General features: G+C 37.6%; 1 protein-coding gene and 1 non-coding gene across 2 annotated transcripts; one reads left to right on the top strand and one right to left on the bottom strand.

The window, feature by feature from the left end:
- Positions 1-2,216: 2,216 nt before the first annotated feature.
- On the bottom strand, positions 2,217-5,273 carry LOC141598314 (uncharacterized). The gene is made up of 7 exons (XM_074418113.1): positions 5,075-5,273; positions 4,889-4,969; positions 4,499-4,782; positions 4,235-4,405; positions 3,669-3,858; positions 2,605-2,709; positions 2,217-2,518 (listed from the first exon to the last, which is right to left on the bottom strand). Exons 1-7 carry the CDS (start codon positions 5,270-5,272, stop codon positions 2,426-2,428), a joined length of 1,122 nt encoding a protein of 373 aa, XP_074274214.1. The 5' UTR covers position 5,273; the 3' UTR covers positions 2,217-2,425.
- An 8,255-nt stretch (positions 5,274-13,528) lies between these two features.
- Positions 13,529-13,635, top strand: LOC141604408 (small nucleolar RNA R71). Its single transcript, XR_012526109.1, has one exon. It is a non-coding gene; the product is annotated as a small nucleolar RNA R71 (small nucleolar RNA).
- Positions 13,636-14,138: the final 503 nt, after the last annotated feature.

Here is a 14,138-nt window from a genome sequence, read left to right as displayed (position 1 = left end):
AGCTTGGTAAGATGATTAGTGCCATTTCTTGCTATCAAAGTATTCCCAATGACCTTATGCCACACTCTAATGCCCGGATGGTGGACTAATAGAGCACGACAATCATGAAAGCGCGCAAATTTCCTTCCGGAAATTGCCTCCCAAAGAGGAGCGGGGTCATACTTGTCGGGGTTCTTTGTATATTTCGGGGTATCGCTAAGGCCTAAAATCTTACTCAATTCACTATAAGTGATGCGTCTATCAACATTTGCAAGACGAAACTCGATGTGGGTTCTAGTCTCCACCCTTGTGACTTTCAAGGAACTCAAAAATTCCAAGGTGAGGGAGGGGTATGTCAATTCTTTCATGGTAAACAATTTACCCAATCCCATAGCCTCAAAGAAGGTTTTGGTTTGTTCAAGAACACCCAACTTTGTCAAAGCATCATCACAAATAAATTTTGTAGGCATAATGGTCTTCTTAGCAAAGAGAACAAATTTATCCCTATGAGAGTCGGAAGTGAAAATTACCTCCGGATAATTGGATAATTGCTCAATGACCGGAGTTATTGATGTTGTAGTTTCCATAGGGGGGCCTTTTTGAACCTCCAACCTTGCCTCATAGACTACCAATGCTTTTGACAATTGTTTTGCTTGAAGAGTTTGTTGCCTTTTTGAAAGTGTCTTCTTTGGGGGTGCCTTGTTACCTCCTTTAGTTCTTGCCATTCTTGATTACACCAAAGAAAGATTGAAATCTTCAATTTTTAGTTATGCCCAAATCAATTTAAGATGAAAGAATGTTGCTTTGTATCTTAAAAATCGACTCAAAAGTTGAAGATTTTGGTGTTGGAATCAATTGTTGTTGCAAAAGGAGTGATTAATTTTTGTTGTGAGGAAGTTTGGATTTGAATTTGTTGAATTTGGTTGAGGAAATTTGGTTTTGTTGATGTAGAGGATGAGGGTTTTTGGGTTTTGGGTAGTGTTTGAATGTAGAAGAAATGAAAATGAATGAGGGAAAGGGTTTAAGAGACCCGTTATATTTGGAATAGCAGCAGGGGACGAGCGGACCAAGGGCTGGGATGCTCGCATTCTTCGCGTTTTGCCTCAGGAAATGACGCCACAAGACGAGCATCTTTCAGCAAAGACGAGCGGATTTTTCAATTTGGGACGAGCGTCTCCCTGGACGGACGCTCGGATTCTGTTACAGGGAGATACTTTAAAAATAAACAGCAGAAAGACGAGTGCCTTCTCTGTAAGACGAGCGTCCTGAATCAGACGAGCGGATTCTCTGTTAAAACGCTCGGATTCTTTGACAGACCATTTTTTTAAATTCTGCAGCTCTGCCAAACGAGCGGATTGCATCTTGGACGCTTGGATTCTTTGACGACGAGCGGATTCCCTATTTGGCCACTCGGATTCTTCCTTGTCCACACGGATTCAGGTCCATCAGTGGGTACTGAATAACCCGTAACATTTTCATTCTTCAATTTTCGTGTTCTTCATTGTAGGGGCACTACAAAAGCATAAATAGCCTAGGCAATTGCTATCCCCACACTAAGTCAAAGCACTACACATTAATGAAATCATAAGTCCCTCCCTCACTTCTCTCAAAATGATGAATATCTTGATCAAGGCACAAAAATATAAGTCCAAAAGTGACAAAAATGCAAGGTAAAAATTGAAATGCAAGTTAGGGAGTTAGAATATTTACAAATGGTGGTTTAGGGAGGACTCCACCAAACTTTCACTAATGGAAAAAACCCCTATTGCGTCAGTTGTAAATGGCCTTTTGCGTCGGTTTTGGCCTGACGTATATCGAGGGGTCGTATTTGTAATGCGTCAGTTGTAAAATTGACGTAAATGTTGACCATTTGCGTCAGTTGTACGTACAGAACCGACGCAAATAGCTTACATTTGCATCATTTCTTAATAAATAACTGACGCAAATGTACTTAGAACTGACGCAAATAAGTCATTATTTGCGTCTGTTATTTGAAAACTGACGTTTTTATGTCTACCTTTTGCGTCCGTTTTTCGCGTGACTGATGTTATTGACATTTGCTTTGGCGCCAAATTGGGTAACCTTTTGCGTCATTCCTTTACAAGATATAAAAACTGACGCAATTGATTATCATTTTTTTAAAAAAAATATAAAAATTTGCTACCAAAATTTTGGCAGCACCTCCCAATAAAAATCATCAAAATGCCAAAAAACTTCAACCTGCAACAAGATATCCAACCAAAGGACATTACATCTCATTCCAACCAACAAGGTTCCAAAATCAATCCAACCAACAACGGTCCAAAATACAATCTAACGAACGTCGTTCCATAATACAATAATCTAACCTAACTACGTTTCCAACCAACAACGTTCCAAAATACAATCCAATGTATAAAAATCCAACAAAAGTCATAGTTACTAAGGTCATAGTTACCGATGTAATCTATACTAAATGTATGTTATCTAAACATTTATTCGCCCAAACTTCTCTTGCCATATTCATATCGATCATTGACATGGATGAAGTTGCAATATTCTGCATTTTCAAAATCAGTATTATAGTAATAAACGTAAATGAAGAAAGAAAATTGACAATGAAAACTTAAAGTAAGATTGAATTACCTGTTCAAATTGTATCTCCGCAGATTTACAATAGTTGAAGGTTATGTCATACATCCATTTCATGACATAATAACCACACTCATAATCCTCTGGTTGTTGCGGACACTAAAATTTAAAAAAAAAAATGCAATTAATAATAAGTATTAGTAGATACATAAAGTAAGATTAAATTACCTTTTCTTTTTTAGAATTTGGCAAAAAAAGAGTCTAAATTTTGTTTATGTCAATCTTAACTAAGTCTACAAAACACCATATTTACTTCACATCTTATCATCACATTCATACAACTAAAGATGGGTTTCAACGAAGGAGTGGGGGGACACGACTCATAATAAGAAAATCATAACCAGGCCAAACATCGAGTACTTGCTAAATTGACTTAATGACGCGTACAAGAGATTCCTCATAAGGCACTAAGATACCTAATTCGCTATTCAAGACACCATAACGCTCCTCATAGAGATCATACGAGACTAGCCAACCGTCACCTTTTCCATAGTAAAACCGGTCCCTAACAATGCCTAAATATCGACCACAAATCCCATCTGGTAGCGAGACATGGTATAAAATTGTCCAGGATTTTGTAACTTCATATTCAGCCATAACCCACATGTCAAAAGACGAGGACAGAAATCCCTTCATATTATGTCCTCTGTGTGCATTGACCAAACCAACACACCCATTGAAGGTGACAATAAACATATCGGACCAAGCATATTCATCTCCTACAATAGGAAATGCTATCATTCTATACAACTCAGCATTTAGCGCATCTACGTTTCCAGGATCACCATACTTATCTAATAAGAAGGCGTAAATTAAAACAAACTAATAATCGTCCATAGTGTCGTTTGAGGAATCAAAGAGAGTCTGTTGCCTTAATCCCTCTCCCTGACTATTTGTTTGATGTAATTTTGGGACTGATTTCTTTAATTCTTATATATAAATACACTCACATTTCAACAACATGTTGGACAATATCGAGAGATGAAGGGAAGGGAGTTCAGAAAAATCATTTGGGTAAGAGAGGGAAAAAAAATGACAAGGGTATAATTGTTACGTACCGTGATCTCTTTGATATATAGTTTAGTATTTTTAACATTATAGTTGCGTCGTCCTCCAAAAGCACAATATAGTATCCAAGCACCTTCAAGAACCTTTTTTATGTCCATTGTCTTAAGATCCCTTTTTCGCGAGTCCAAAATATACATTGTGTTCAATCCCACGCAAACAACAACCAACATCCAATGATTACTGTGATCAAAACATGACAAAATCATTATATATCAAGAATTGGAACTTATATGCACATATGACAATACTACTATTGAGTTGGTTAGGTTAAAGTCTGATCATGAATTTACTAAATTTGAATTTGCTAAGGAAAGATTGATTTTGTTAGGTCAATATGATGCTCGTAAGTTTGCAAACAGTGGGAGGTAGTGAGATTGTCAATAGTCACCTTGAAGCATCGGTTGGGAATTAAGGAACCAACACCTCCCCCAGGTACACTACCAAACCAAATCCCACTGATTATTGACTATCTAACCTGAGGGAATGGGAAAGGGAGGTGCTACAGCTACTACAGATACAACTAAAAAAGCTAAAAAGCTGCCAGTTTAATACTTACCCTTCATGAAATGCTCCCATGATATATTTCTTTTCTTCTTGAATTTTCATTGCATGGGCAATATACGCTTCACATTGTTTTGGATTATGCATGTACTCCACAAGTTTCACGAGGCACAAGTATGCAACTAACTTAGTAGTTTCGATTGTAGTTGCACACTTATACAAGAAACTACAATTTCCATCATAAAACCGTGAGGAAATTAATAACCAAACGATTAGTGAACAAAAGGCCAATAAATGAAATAGGTTTATATATACATACCTTTCCCAAGCTTGAAGCATAACAACATTTAGCCATAAATATCGGAACATCTGCCTAATTTCAACGACGGTCAAATAGCATTCAATATCATTTTTCTCTCGGTAATTAAATACTGAGGCATCAATCACAATTTTGATGCAGGCAGTGGTCGACAAGGAGCACAACTTCTTCTCTAAGATCTGACAATGATAACTCAAGGTTTTCACTTCCTCTACACTAAGAGGAGCTCTATCATCTTCTTCACCTCTATGTTGTCCCCCCTTGTCCTTTTCAAGGGATGTTGCCTATTATAACATAAAAAGAGTAAATAAAAAGTGCCCAAATATTACCATGCAATTGATCTAACCTTAGCATCGGAATCTATAAATAAATATAATTGAACTTAACTACCTTCTTTTGAACCTTATTGCCAGATTCTTTAGTATCTTTGGACTTGACTTTTCTCTTTCGAGTCTTCTCTCCTTTATTGGCCTAATAAAAATAATAATATTTGAAATATTTATTTGATGAGAGTAATGTTAGGTTTCTCACTAAGTATGACAATGGTCTAAATGTTATAGATGAAAATCAAGTTACCTCATCATCACCTAACAATATCAAGGTTTTCGGCCATTGTGCAAAACTCCCTTCCACTTCTCCAACCTTACTAAATCCATTCCATGGACATGGAAGTAGTGCGTCAGCTTTAATAACTTTATCGATGGACACGTGGGCGTTCTGCATGGTCAATTGTGTGTTGTGTACCTTTTTGCCTTTAACCCATGGTGAAACCATCCCCTGAGCAGCAACCTTCACTTCTCTGTCTTCAATGATAGCAAGTCGATAAGGAACTCTCTCCTAAGACATTGTCATAATACAATTAAAAATCAAAAGATCTGTATCAAAAGATCAGGAAAAATAACCCAGTTTGTTAGTTGGTTAGTTGGTCAGTATACTGTCCACAGAACAAAAATTCACAGTCTGAATGATGCACATTGTCTAGATCAGTCTATAGTAGCAGCAGGTAGCAGGAGCAGGTAGCTTTTCTGCAATAATAGCTGCTGCATTCCATAGTTTTATAAGCCTATCAATTATCTGAATTGAACAACTTTTATCTTATTTTAGCCTACTGCCATTTCTGTCCCTACTTTATGCTAATCATTGTTTTCTAATTTATTTGCAGTATAAACTATAACACATCACTGAAACCTCCAGCAGTTTGTGAGTTTGTTAGTTTGTGTTAGGTGTATCATATCTGATGCCTATCAATTCATGGTTTCAAACTTCTAGTTTCAAAGTCGAGTATGTTATGTGTTCTGTTTCAGATTGTTTGAGATTGTGGGGTTGAAGCACAAAAATTCAGTAATAAACAAATTCTACTACTATTTAAATAGTTTTTGTATAAATAATTTTTGACGATAACTTACCTTTAATTCGATGAATGGGTCACTTAGATGAGTTGAATGACAACTACTATTATCATGTTCATCAGGAGAATGATTCTTTGGCAAATTCTCCAAAGTAGCATCAGATAATAACATTTTCCCACCATTTCTCAAAGCTTCAGCTATTTTCTTTTCCATCAGTGTATTCATTTGCTCCATAGCTTCACTCTTCGCCTTCTCAATAAGCAACTTGATGTCATCATCTGTATACCGCTTTCCACGATTATCTCGACTGAGTGGTTTTCCAAAATAAGTTTGGAGACCAACAGAGCCGCCAACTCCTCTCGTTCTCCCTGAGTGCGCTGGTTTCCCTAATGCTTTCACCAACGCATCCTCAAATCTAGAAGGAACAAACTCCCCTTTTTTCCTCCTTTTCCTTCCAAATCCCCTATTATGAAGGAAAAATGGTACAATGCGATAATAATGCACACACTAACATATTTACTGAAGTGATAAGAAAAAGATATTAATTTGTTTAGAATGAACTTACATATTCATCAACAACTTTTTGTAATTCTGATGGAGGCTCAGCAGTAGTTGGCGGGGTATGTGCTTTGATCCAAGCATAACCTCTATCACTAAGACGGTCCACTACCGCTTTTTGTGTAAGAGCGTGATCTGCATTAGGTTGATTCTCTGTCTCTTTCTTAAGTTCTTCTACATACCATTTATCTTGCTTGCCTACATTGTGTTTCTGGGCGTTTTGAGCCTTTTTTCTCTTTTCCTATAAAAAAGCGAATCCAAAATATGACCAAAATGTTAGAACATAAGTAAACGAATTCTAACTGCTGGTTTATGTTTTATGATCTCGTCAACAACAAACACATGGCTGAAGGTATTAGTGCAGCCACAAGAACTAAAAATGCATAAAGTAGTAAGATGTTAGGTGTTTCGGAATCGGTCCTCTGAGAGTGTTATTACCCAAGTTCAAAGATCATCGTAAGGCTTTGCAGACTTTGTCCTATCTCATTTGGGATTGACCCGGAAAGGCGATTATTTGACAAATCAAGAAAACTAAGACCATAATGCAGATTGCACTGTCCTATCTCATCTGTCAGTTCCAGCCAACAGCTTGTGACAGTGGTTTCCGTACCTTTTCTCAGCCCAACTCAAACCTTATTTCTTGAGATTTTCATTGATTAAATAGTACAATCTTCACAATGAGTTCGGTAGGTTAGCAGGATTACGGGTTTTGTTCCTGAGACGCTTGAAAATTGCTCTTTTGGTATTGAACCAGACAGACTATTCTGATAAAGATATATATTCACAAGCTCAGAACAGTTACCTAACTCAGGTGGGATTTCTCCTGACACTGTCCCAACTCTTTTGGGATACTCCCTGAGAGATCCTTATTTCCTCCTGCCCTTAAAGTTTGAAGATTTATAAGTTTTCCCAACTCAGTTGGGAGTTCACCATTGAAGTTATTATCAAAAAGGAACAGATTTTCTAATGCAAGACAATCACCAACCTAAACTGGGATACTACCAGTGAGTTGATTAGAGTTCAAGATCAAATCTTTAAGGTTCTTAAGCTTCCCAATTGAGTTGGGAACAAACCCTACAAGATTATTAGTACTTAAGTCAATAAAGTTGAGTAAAGGGATTGTGCCAGTAAGATTAGCATTCACACAGAAGTAACTTCCAAACTAAAGTCAACCCTAGTAGTTTGAATATCCAAGGCGAAGGGGAAGAATGAAGGAAGGATGGAAGGTAAGGGGAGGGAAACATATGTGACTAGAGAAACCAAAAGACTCGCCAATTTGGATAAACTCAAAGAGTAAAAGTAAAAAAAGGAATAATGGACAACAGATAAAGAAAAGAAAGAGATCCCTCCATGATTCCAACTATGTGAAGCGAAATATATGTTAAAGCAGGAAGAAATATAGTCCTCACAACGATTGATTCCCATCAACCCTATTGCTATCTTAACTACCGTTGATTTTTTTTCTTATCCATAAAAGGTAGAAATAGTGTCATCGTACATAACATTTTGCATTTGCAACATCTACAAAGTGAATTTCCCTGCTCAGAATCTGAGTATTTGGCTTAACAAACAGCATGGTCGGACAAAACTTCAGAAACGAATAGTCTGTGCAGGATGATGTCTGGAGAGCTGAAAAATCATTTGAATAAAGAAAAAAACACTGACCTGAAAATCAGCAGTCATGCGCTGCTTAACAAACTCGTCCCAATCCTCTTGCGTCAGTTGTTTGTACTTTCCAACTGGACTTTTAATAGCGACTTCTCCATTATCAGACTTTTCTTCTCCATCAGACTTCTCTTCCCCATCATCAGACTTTTCTTCCCCATCTGTTTCTTCTCCATCACCAGACTTTTCTTTAGGGAAAATGTAGGTGCTTGTCATCCTCGTCTTCCAATCCTTAAATCTATTACGCACAACCCTTAAAATATACTTCTTTTTGTCATCCTCTAGATTCCATGTTTTCTGGAAAAAAAAACAAAGATAATGCTACTAATGATCTAATACAAATTTTTTAATTCAAATAATCATAATGCTAATAATTTACTACCTTCGCACAACGCCACATTGTATTTCTCTCGCCATTTGTTACATCTTTCCAACTTTTAATGATGCTGATATTTCGCGCCAACTTTCCCATATCAGACCTAAATTTCTTCAACCACCGTCCATAAGGCTGACCAAGCTCATTAAAATCAATATACATTTTCTCTTTTTTTCTCATTTTTCGTTTGGTCTGCTGCATTATCAGTATTACTAAGAATCTCTTCAAAAGTTTGTCCCGTTGTCGGACCCCTCGTCTTCTTTTTTGGACGTGAATCTTTATCTCCATTTGCACTCATATTGTGGACCTGAATTTAATTAAAAAAAATTAGTATGAATAAATGAAGAAAAATAACCTCATACATAAATGGGTGATAAATTCATCAAGCCGTTTAAGAAAATTGAAATCTCGTTTCCCATACATCCAATTTTGATCCATGCCCGGCATATTAAACCGCTAAGAATAGAATAATGGTTTGTATTAGAATAATGGTCAGACCCAGGGACAGTGACAGTCCAGTGACAGTCCTGGAATATTTTTTATAAATAAACACCGAGAAAAGTATGTATATAATTTCCGTGAAATAATGAGAATGATTATAGTTGAGTGCAGAAGGTAAGAATATGGGATTACAGTGGTGTAGTGGTGTGGCAGGGGTTAACCCTAATTTCCGTGAAACCGGTTAACCCTAATTTTTTATAGTTGAGTGCAGCAGGTAAGAAAAATATTTACACGGAATGGGTCCACGTAATCATTCTATTTTTTTTACAAATTAAGTAACTACTCGCGGAATGATACAACGAGTAGTTGGAAATTTGGAATTAACCAACTACTTGTTATCTCACTTAGCGAGAGATTAGCAGGCAGGAAAAAATAAATAAAAGCAAAGCAGTGTATAAAGCAAGGAGGTCGTTGTGTTAGTCTGCTACAAAAGTTTCTTCTTTCCATTAATCTAGCATGACAACTCACTTTATTTTCCCCCACACACTCACTCTACCCTCACAACTCACTCTACCCTCAAACTAATTGTTTACTAATTCCCAAGTAGGAATAAAGAAGGTGGCATGCTAGGGGTGGTGAAAGAACCATAAAAATAATCGAGGGTTCCTGAAATAATACCCTTAATTCTTCACTTTATCAGTTGTTTTCCCTACTACCCACATTTCATACTTCATATTTCTGCTTCTCCAAATACCGTAACTGACCCCAACTAAAGCAGCCAGTACTACTTTCCTAACCAGTATAGACGTACCTCTCAATTTCAGAGTTTAAAAATCACATAAATAACGAAATTCAAATTTGAAAAAACATATACACGTTTTGGTTGAGGCCCAATCATCACCAAAACAAGGAAGCAATTTTCTGGATGTCCACTTGTTTGATAATTTTCTGTGTACAGAAAGACAAAATTGTGATATCTTATGAGTGAGAAGTGCACTTTCAAAGTTTCAATTTTGTCTATCATAAACTGAAAGTTCAAATATTTTGCAGTGTCCATATCTAACTTATGTGGTAACTATAAAACATTTAAAACAAACCAGGAAGGGAAAACCATCAGAGAAATGAAAGCATTCCTTCTTCCTTAAATAAAACAATTGTTGGACAAGATTCCAAGAAAGTTGATGATAAGTTTTAGAAGTGTTATTAGAATTTGGAGAAGTTCAAGGCTGTAACTATTTAAAACAAAGGAGTGCTATCATAACACGCAAAGCCAAAAAGACAGCCATGTAAAATTATACTCCTTTATATGGTTCCTTCTCAAAGGCCTATGTAAAACCTAGATATCCCAGACCTCAAACCCACCCTAGCAGATAGTAGAATTTGCAAGAGACTCGTAAATAAGAGAGTATATTTAAGCCGTGCCTAGATACCAGACCTCAAAGTCTCAAACCCACCCTAGCAGATAAACCGCGTAAAGTTAAAGACAATACAGTTATATCGCCTGATGTTAAATATACATTTGTAGTACTAAAGAAACAAGGAAAAACTGGTGCAAATGATTATAGAAGAAAATGTCAACAAGACAATTCTGAATCACCACCTTCCCCTTTATTCACAATTCTGTCACCCTTTTTGTAACAGGTGATCTAACAGCCTGATGATGTAAATTAACAATACAATTCAAATTTATTTAAGCATGTAAACATGATAAAAATAAAACAAAACATTGGTACCCGACGAACAGCAGCACGATATTGGTGTAAGCAGAAGCACGACAATAAATCTAACAGCATCTAAACTCAATGAACAACAAAATAAAAAAGACGTAAGACGGACAGCAGCGAGCATATATAATAAATAACTGGCGACGGACAGCAGCGAGCAAAATAAAAAGACGTAAGACGATTGAACAATTATCAACGCTATAAGCTTCATACCAGACGAACAGCAGCACGATATTGGTGTTAAAGGGCAGTCAAGAATCTGGGTGGCGATGGCAGAACAACGGCGGCAACAGCAGAAGCACGACAATAAATAACTGGCGACGTCAGAAGCACGGCACGGGAGGACCGCTTTGGTGGCCGTGGTAGGGTGCGACAGCAGCACGGTGGCGGTGCGATGACTGAGCAGCACGGTGGTGGCGGTGGTGGTGGGGTTTGGTTATGTGATGAAGAATAAGGGTTTTATTTGAATGTAATTTGGGAATGAGGGTTTTGAGTTTAATTGGAAATGATCGGATACGTAATAGCGAAGTATCGAGAATTTGCTCTTTTTTTTTAATTATTATCATTTATATCGGTTTCAAATAAAACCGATGCAAAAACATAATCTTAAATACGTCGGTTATGTAAAACAACTGATTTATTTGATAAAATACGTCAGTTTCTAAAGAAACCGACGTATTATATATGTGAGTTCTGTCTAAAAACAGACGCGAATACCTTGACTATAGGGCGAAAATGGATTCCCGCCAAAACTCAGAGCTTTTTGCGTCAGTTTTAGTAGAATCGACGTAAATTGATAGATGCAGTAGGTGTTTTTTCTACTAGTGTCTCATCCAATGTGAGATGTCAAGGGGGCATGTTCAAGGTGTTGTTGATGTTACTCAACACCTTAAAGAAGTAGTCAAAAGCTTGTTCATTGTCATGATAAAGGTCGCCAATAGATCTTTGCACTTGTTGTTCTCCGTGATGGTCTTGGTTCATAGCATTACCAATATAGGGATTGAATATCCCTTCGAACTCATCATCCCAAAGACTGCAAACTTCGTCTACTTGATCATTAAAATTTTTTTGAGTTGATAGAGACAACTCTCCTTCTTTCTTGTTTTGGCCAATGGGGCCATCCTCTTCACTTGTCATAGGTGAGCTTTTCATGCTCTCTTTGTAGCTATTTCCTTGCTCTTTTGATGGAGCATTATCAACTTTCTTTTTCCATTGGAATTCCGACTTCTTCCTATCATCCTTCCGGCTATAGTGATCAACCATAAAGCATGGTTCATGCAAACGGGGAGCTCTCATGGTCTTGTCAAGATTGAAAGTTATGGTCTCGTCTCCCACTTTTAGAGTAAGCTCTCCGTGCTTCACATCTATCACCGCACCCGCGGTGTGCAAGAAAGGTCTTCCTAGGATGATCGGAATATTGGAGTCTTCTTCCATGTCAACAATGACAAAGTCCACCGGGATGAAGAATTTGCCAATTCTCACGGGAACATCTTCCCTTATCCCTAACGGTGACTTCGTCGATCTATCGGCCATTTGGAGTGTGATGTTGGTACATTTAAGTTCTCCCATCCCTAGCCTTTAACTAACCAATTACGGCATAACACTCACGCTTGCTCCTAGATCACATAAAGCCTTGTTGATCGTGGTGTCGCCAATGGTACACGGTATTGAGAAGCTTCCCGTATCTTTAAGTTTCGGAGGTGAACTCCCTTGAAGTATTGCACTACTCACCTTAGTGAAGGCGATAGTTTCAATCTTCCGAATCGACTTCTTTTTCGTAAGAATGTCCTTCATGTACTTTGCATAGGCCGGCACATGATTGATTAAATCCGTAAAAGGAATCGAGACTTCCAAATTCTTCACAATTTCCATGAATTTTCCAAGTTGGTCATCAAACTTAGGCATAGCTTGACGACTTGGGAATGGAAGTCTAATCACAATGGGCTCCTTCTCCTTGGCCTTTTCTTGACTTTTCTTTGAAACTTCTTCTTTTGTTGGTTCATCTTCCTTAGAGTTTTGCACAACTTCTTCTTTGTCACTAGCTTTCACAACTTCATCCTCAACTTGCTTCTCATGTCTTAGGGGATTACCTTGAGGTGGTAATTGCCCCTTTTGTCTTTGAGAGTTTGAAGATGCTAGTTGGGTCAATTGAGTTTCCAACATTTTTGTGTGGGCTAGGATATTGTTGATGGTGATGTCCTTTGCTTGGCTATCTTTTTGCATTTGAGTGAAAAATTCTTGTTGATTCTATTGCATTTGGAGGACCGCTTTTTGAACATCAAAACCTTGGTCATTTTGTTGATTGTATGGAGTTTGATTTTGATAACCTTGGTTTTGGTTGAAAAAGGGTCTTTGATTTTGGTTTCTCATGGGAGGTGGGGTGTATGTTGGTTGAGGGTTTTGAACATTTTGGCTTTTGTATGAGAGATTTGGGTGAAATTTGGTGTTTTCATTGTAATAATTGGAATAAGAGGTACCACTCTTGTATGCTTGAAAAGCATTCACTTGTTCATTTGTTCCCCTACATTCACTTTGGTCATGTCCCAAAGTTCTACAATTCTCACATATGCCACTTGGGATTGATGAAGATGCTACCATGGCATTAACATGATGCTTTGGTGATTTTGAGGCTTCTTCAAGTTTAGCCATAGCCTTTTCAAACTTCAAATTAATGGTATCAATGTGAGCACTAAGTTGAGCACCCAATTGAGTAATAGAGTCCACTTCATGCTTTCCTCCTCTAGTAGCCTTGCGAGGTCTACTATATTGTGAATTATGGACCGCCATTTCCTCAATCTTGTTCCAAGTTTGATTATCGTCAACTTCGGTGAACATACCATTTGATCCCATGTTGAGAATGTTTCTTGAGTCTTCATAAAGACCATTCCAAAATTGTTGTACCAAGAACCACTCGCTAAGTCCATGATGAGGACATGAGCGACAAATTCCTTTGAACCGCTCCCAAGCTTCATACAAAGATTCTTCATCCCTTTGCTTAAAACCCGTAATTTGAGCTCTTAGCATGTTAGTCTTTTCCGGAGGGTAGAATTTTTTGTAGAAAGTTAGAGCCAACTTCTTCCAAGAGTCAATTCCAAGAGTAGCCTTATCAAGGCTTTTCAACCATTGTTTTGCGGTGCCAATTAGAGAAAAAGGGAATAAGACCCATCGAATTTGGTCTTGAGTCACACCGGTTTGTGAAATCGTATCACAATAGTCACAAAAAGTCTCCATGTGAGAGTGAGGGTCTTCACTAGGCATTCCCCCAAATTGGCTTCATTCGACTAATTGGTAAATGCGGATTTAGCAATTAAATTTCCGGTTAAGTGTTGTGGTGTGGGAGTACCATTGGGTAGGTTCTCCTCGGTTGGTACGGAATGTGATGAAAATTTAGGCATTGTGGGTTGATTTTGTGATTGATTTGGTGTTGGGTTATCCTCACCTTCTCTTGAAAAAGGGTTGATGAACTCAATAGTATTTGGTTGAATATCTACAACCTCACCAATACCTCTCAAAGTACCTTTAGCAAG

Source organism: Silene latifolia, chromosome 9 (assembly GCF_048544455.1).
Source record: "Silene latifolia isolate original U9 population chromosome 9, ASM4854445v1, whole genome shotgun sequence".
NCBI lineage: Eukaryota > Viridiplantae > Streptophyta > Magnoliopsida > Caryophyllales > Caryophyllaceae > Silene > Silene latifolia.
Note: the sequence above shows the minus strand (reverse complement) of the source record. Positions and strands in the feature narration are given on the sequence as shown.

Coding starts and splice junctions, on each gene's coding strand:
- LOC141598314 (XM_074418113.1), bottom strand. CDS start 5,272: ATGGTTTCACCATGGGTTAAAGGCAAAAAGGTACACAACACACAATTG. Junction 4,970..5,074: donor TATTGTTAGGTGATGATGAG/GTAACTTGATTT, acceptor TATTTTTATTAG/GCCAATAAAGGAGAGAAGAC. Junction 3,859..4,234: donor ATGGGAGCATTTCATGAAGG/GTAAGTATTAAA, acceptor TTTTGATCACAG/TAATCATTGGATGTTGGTTG.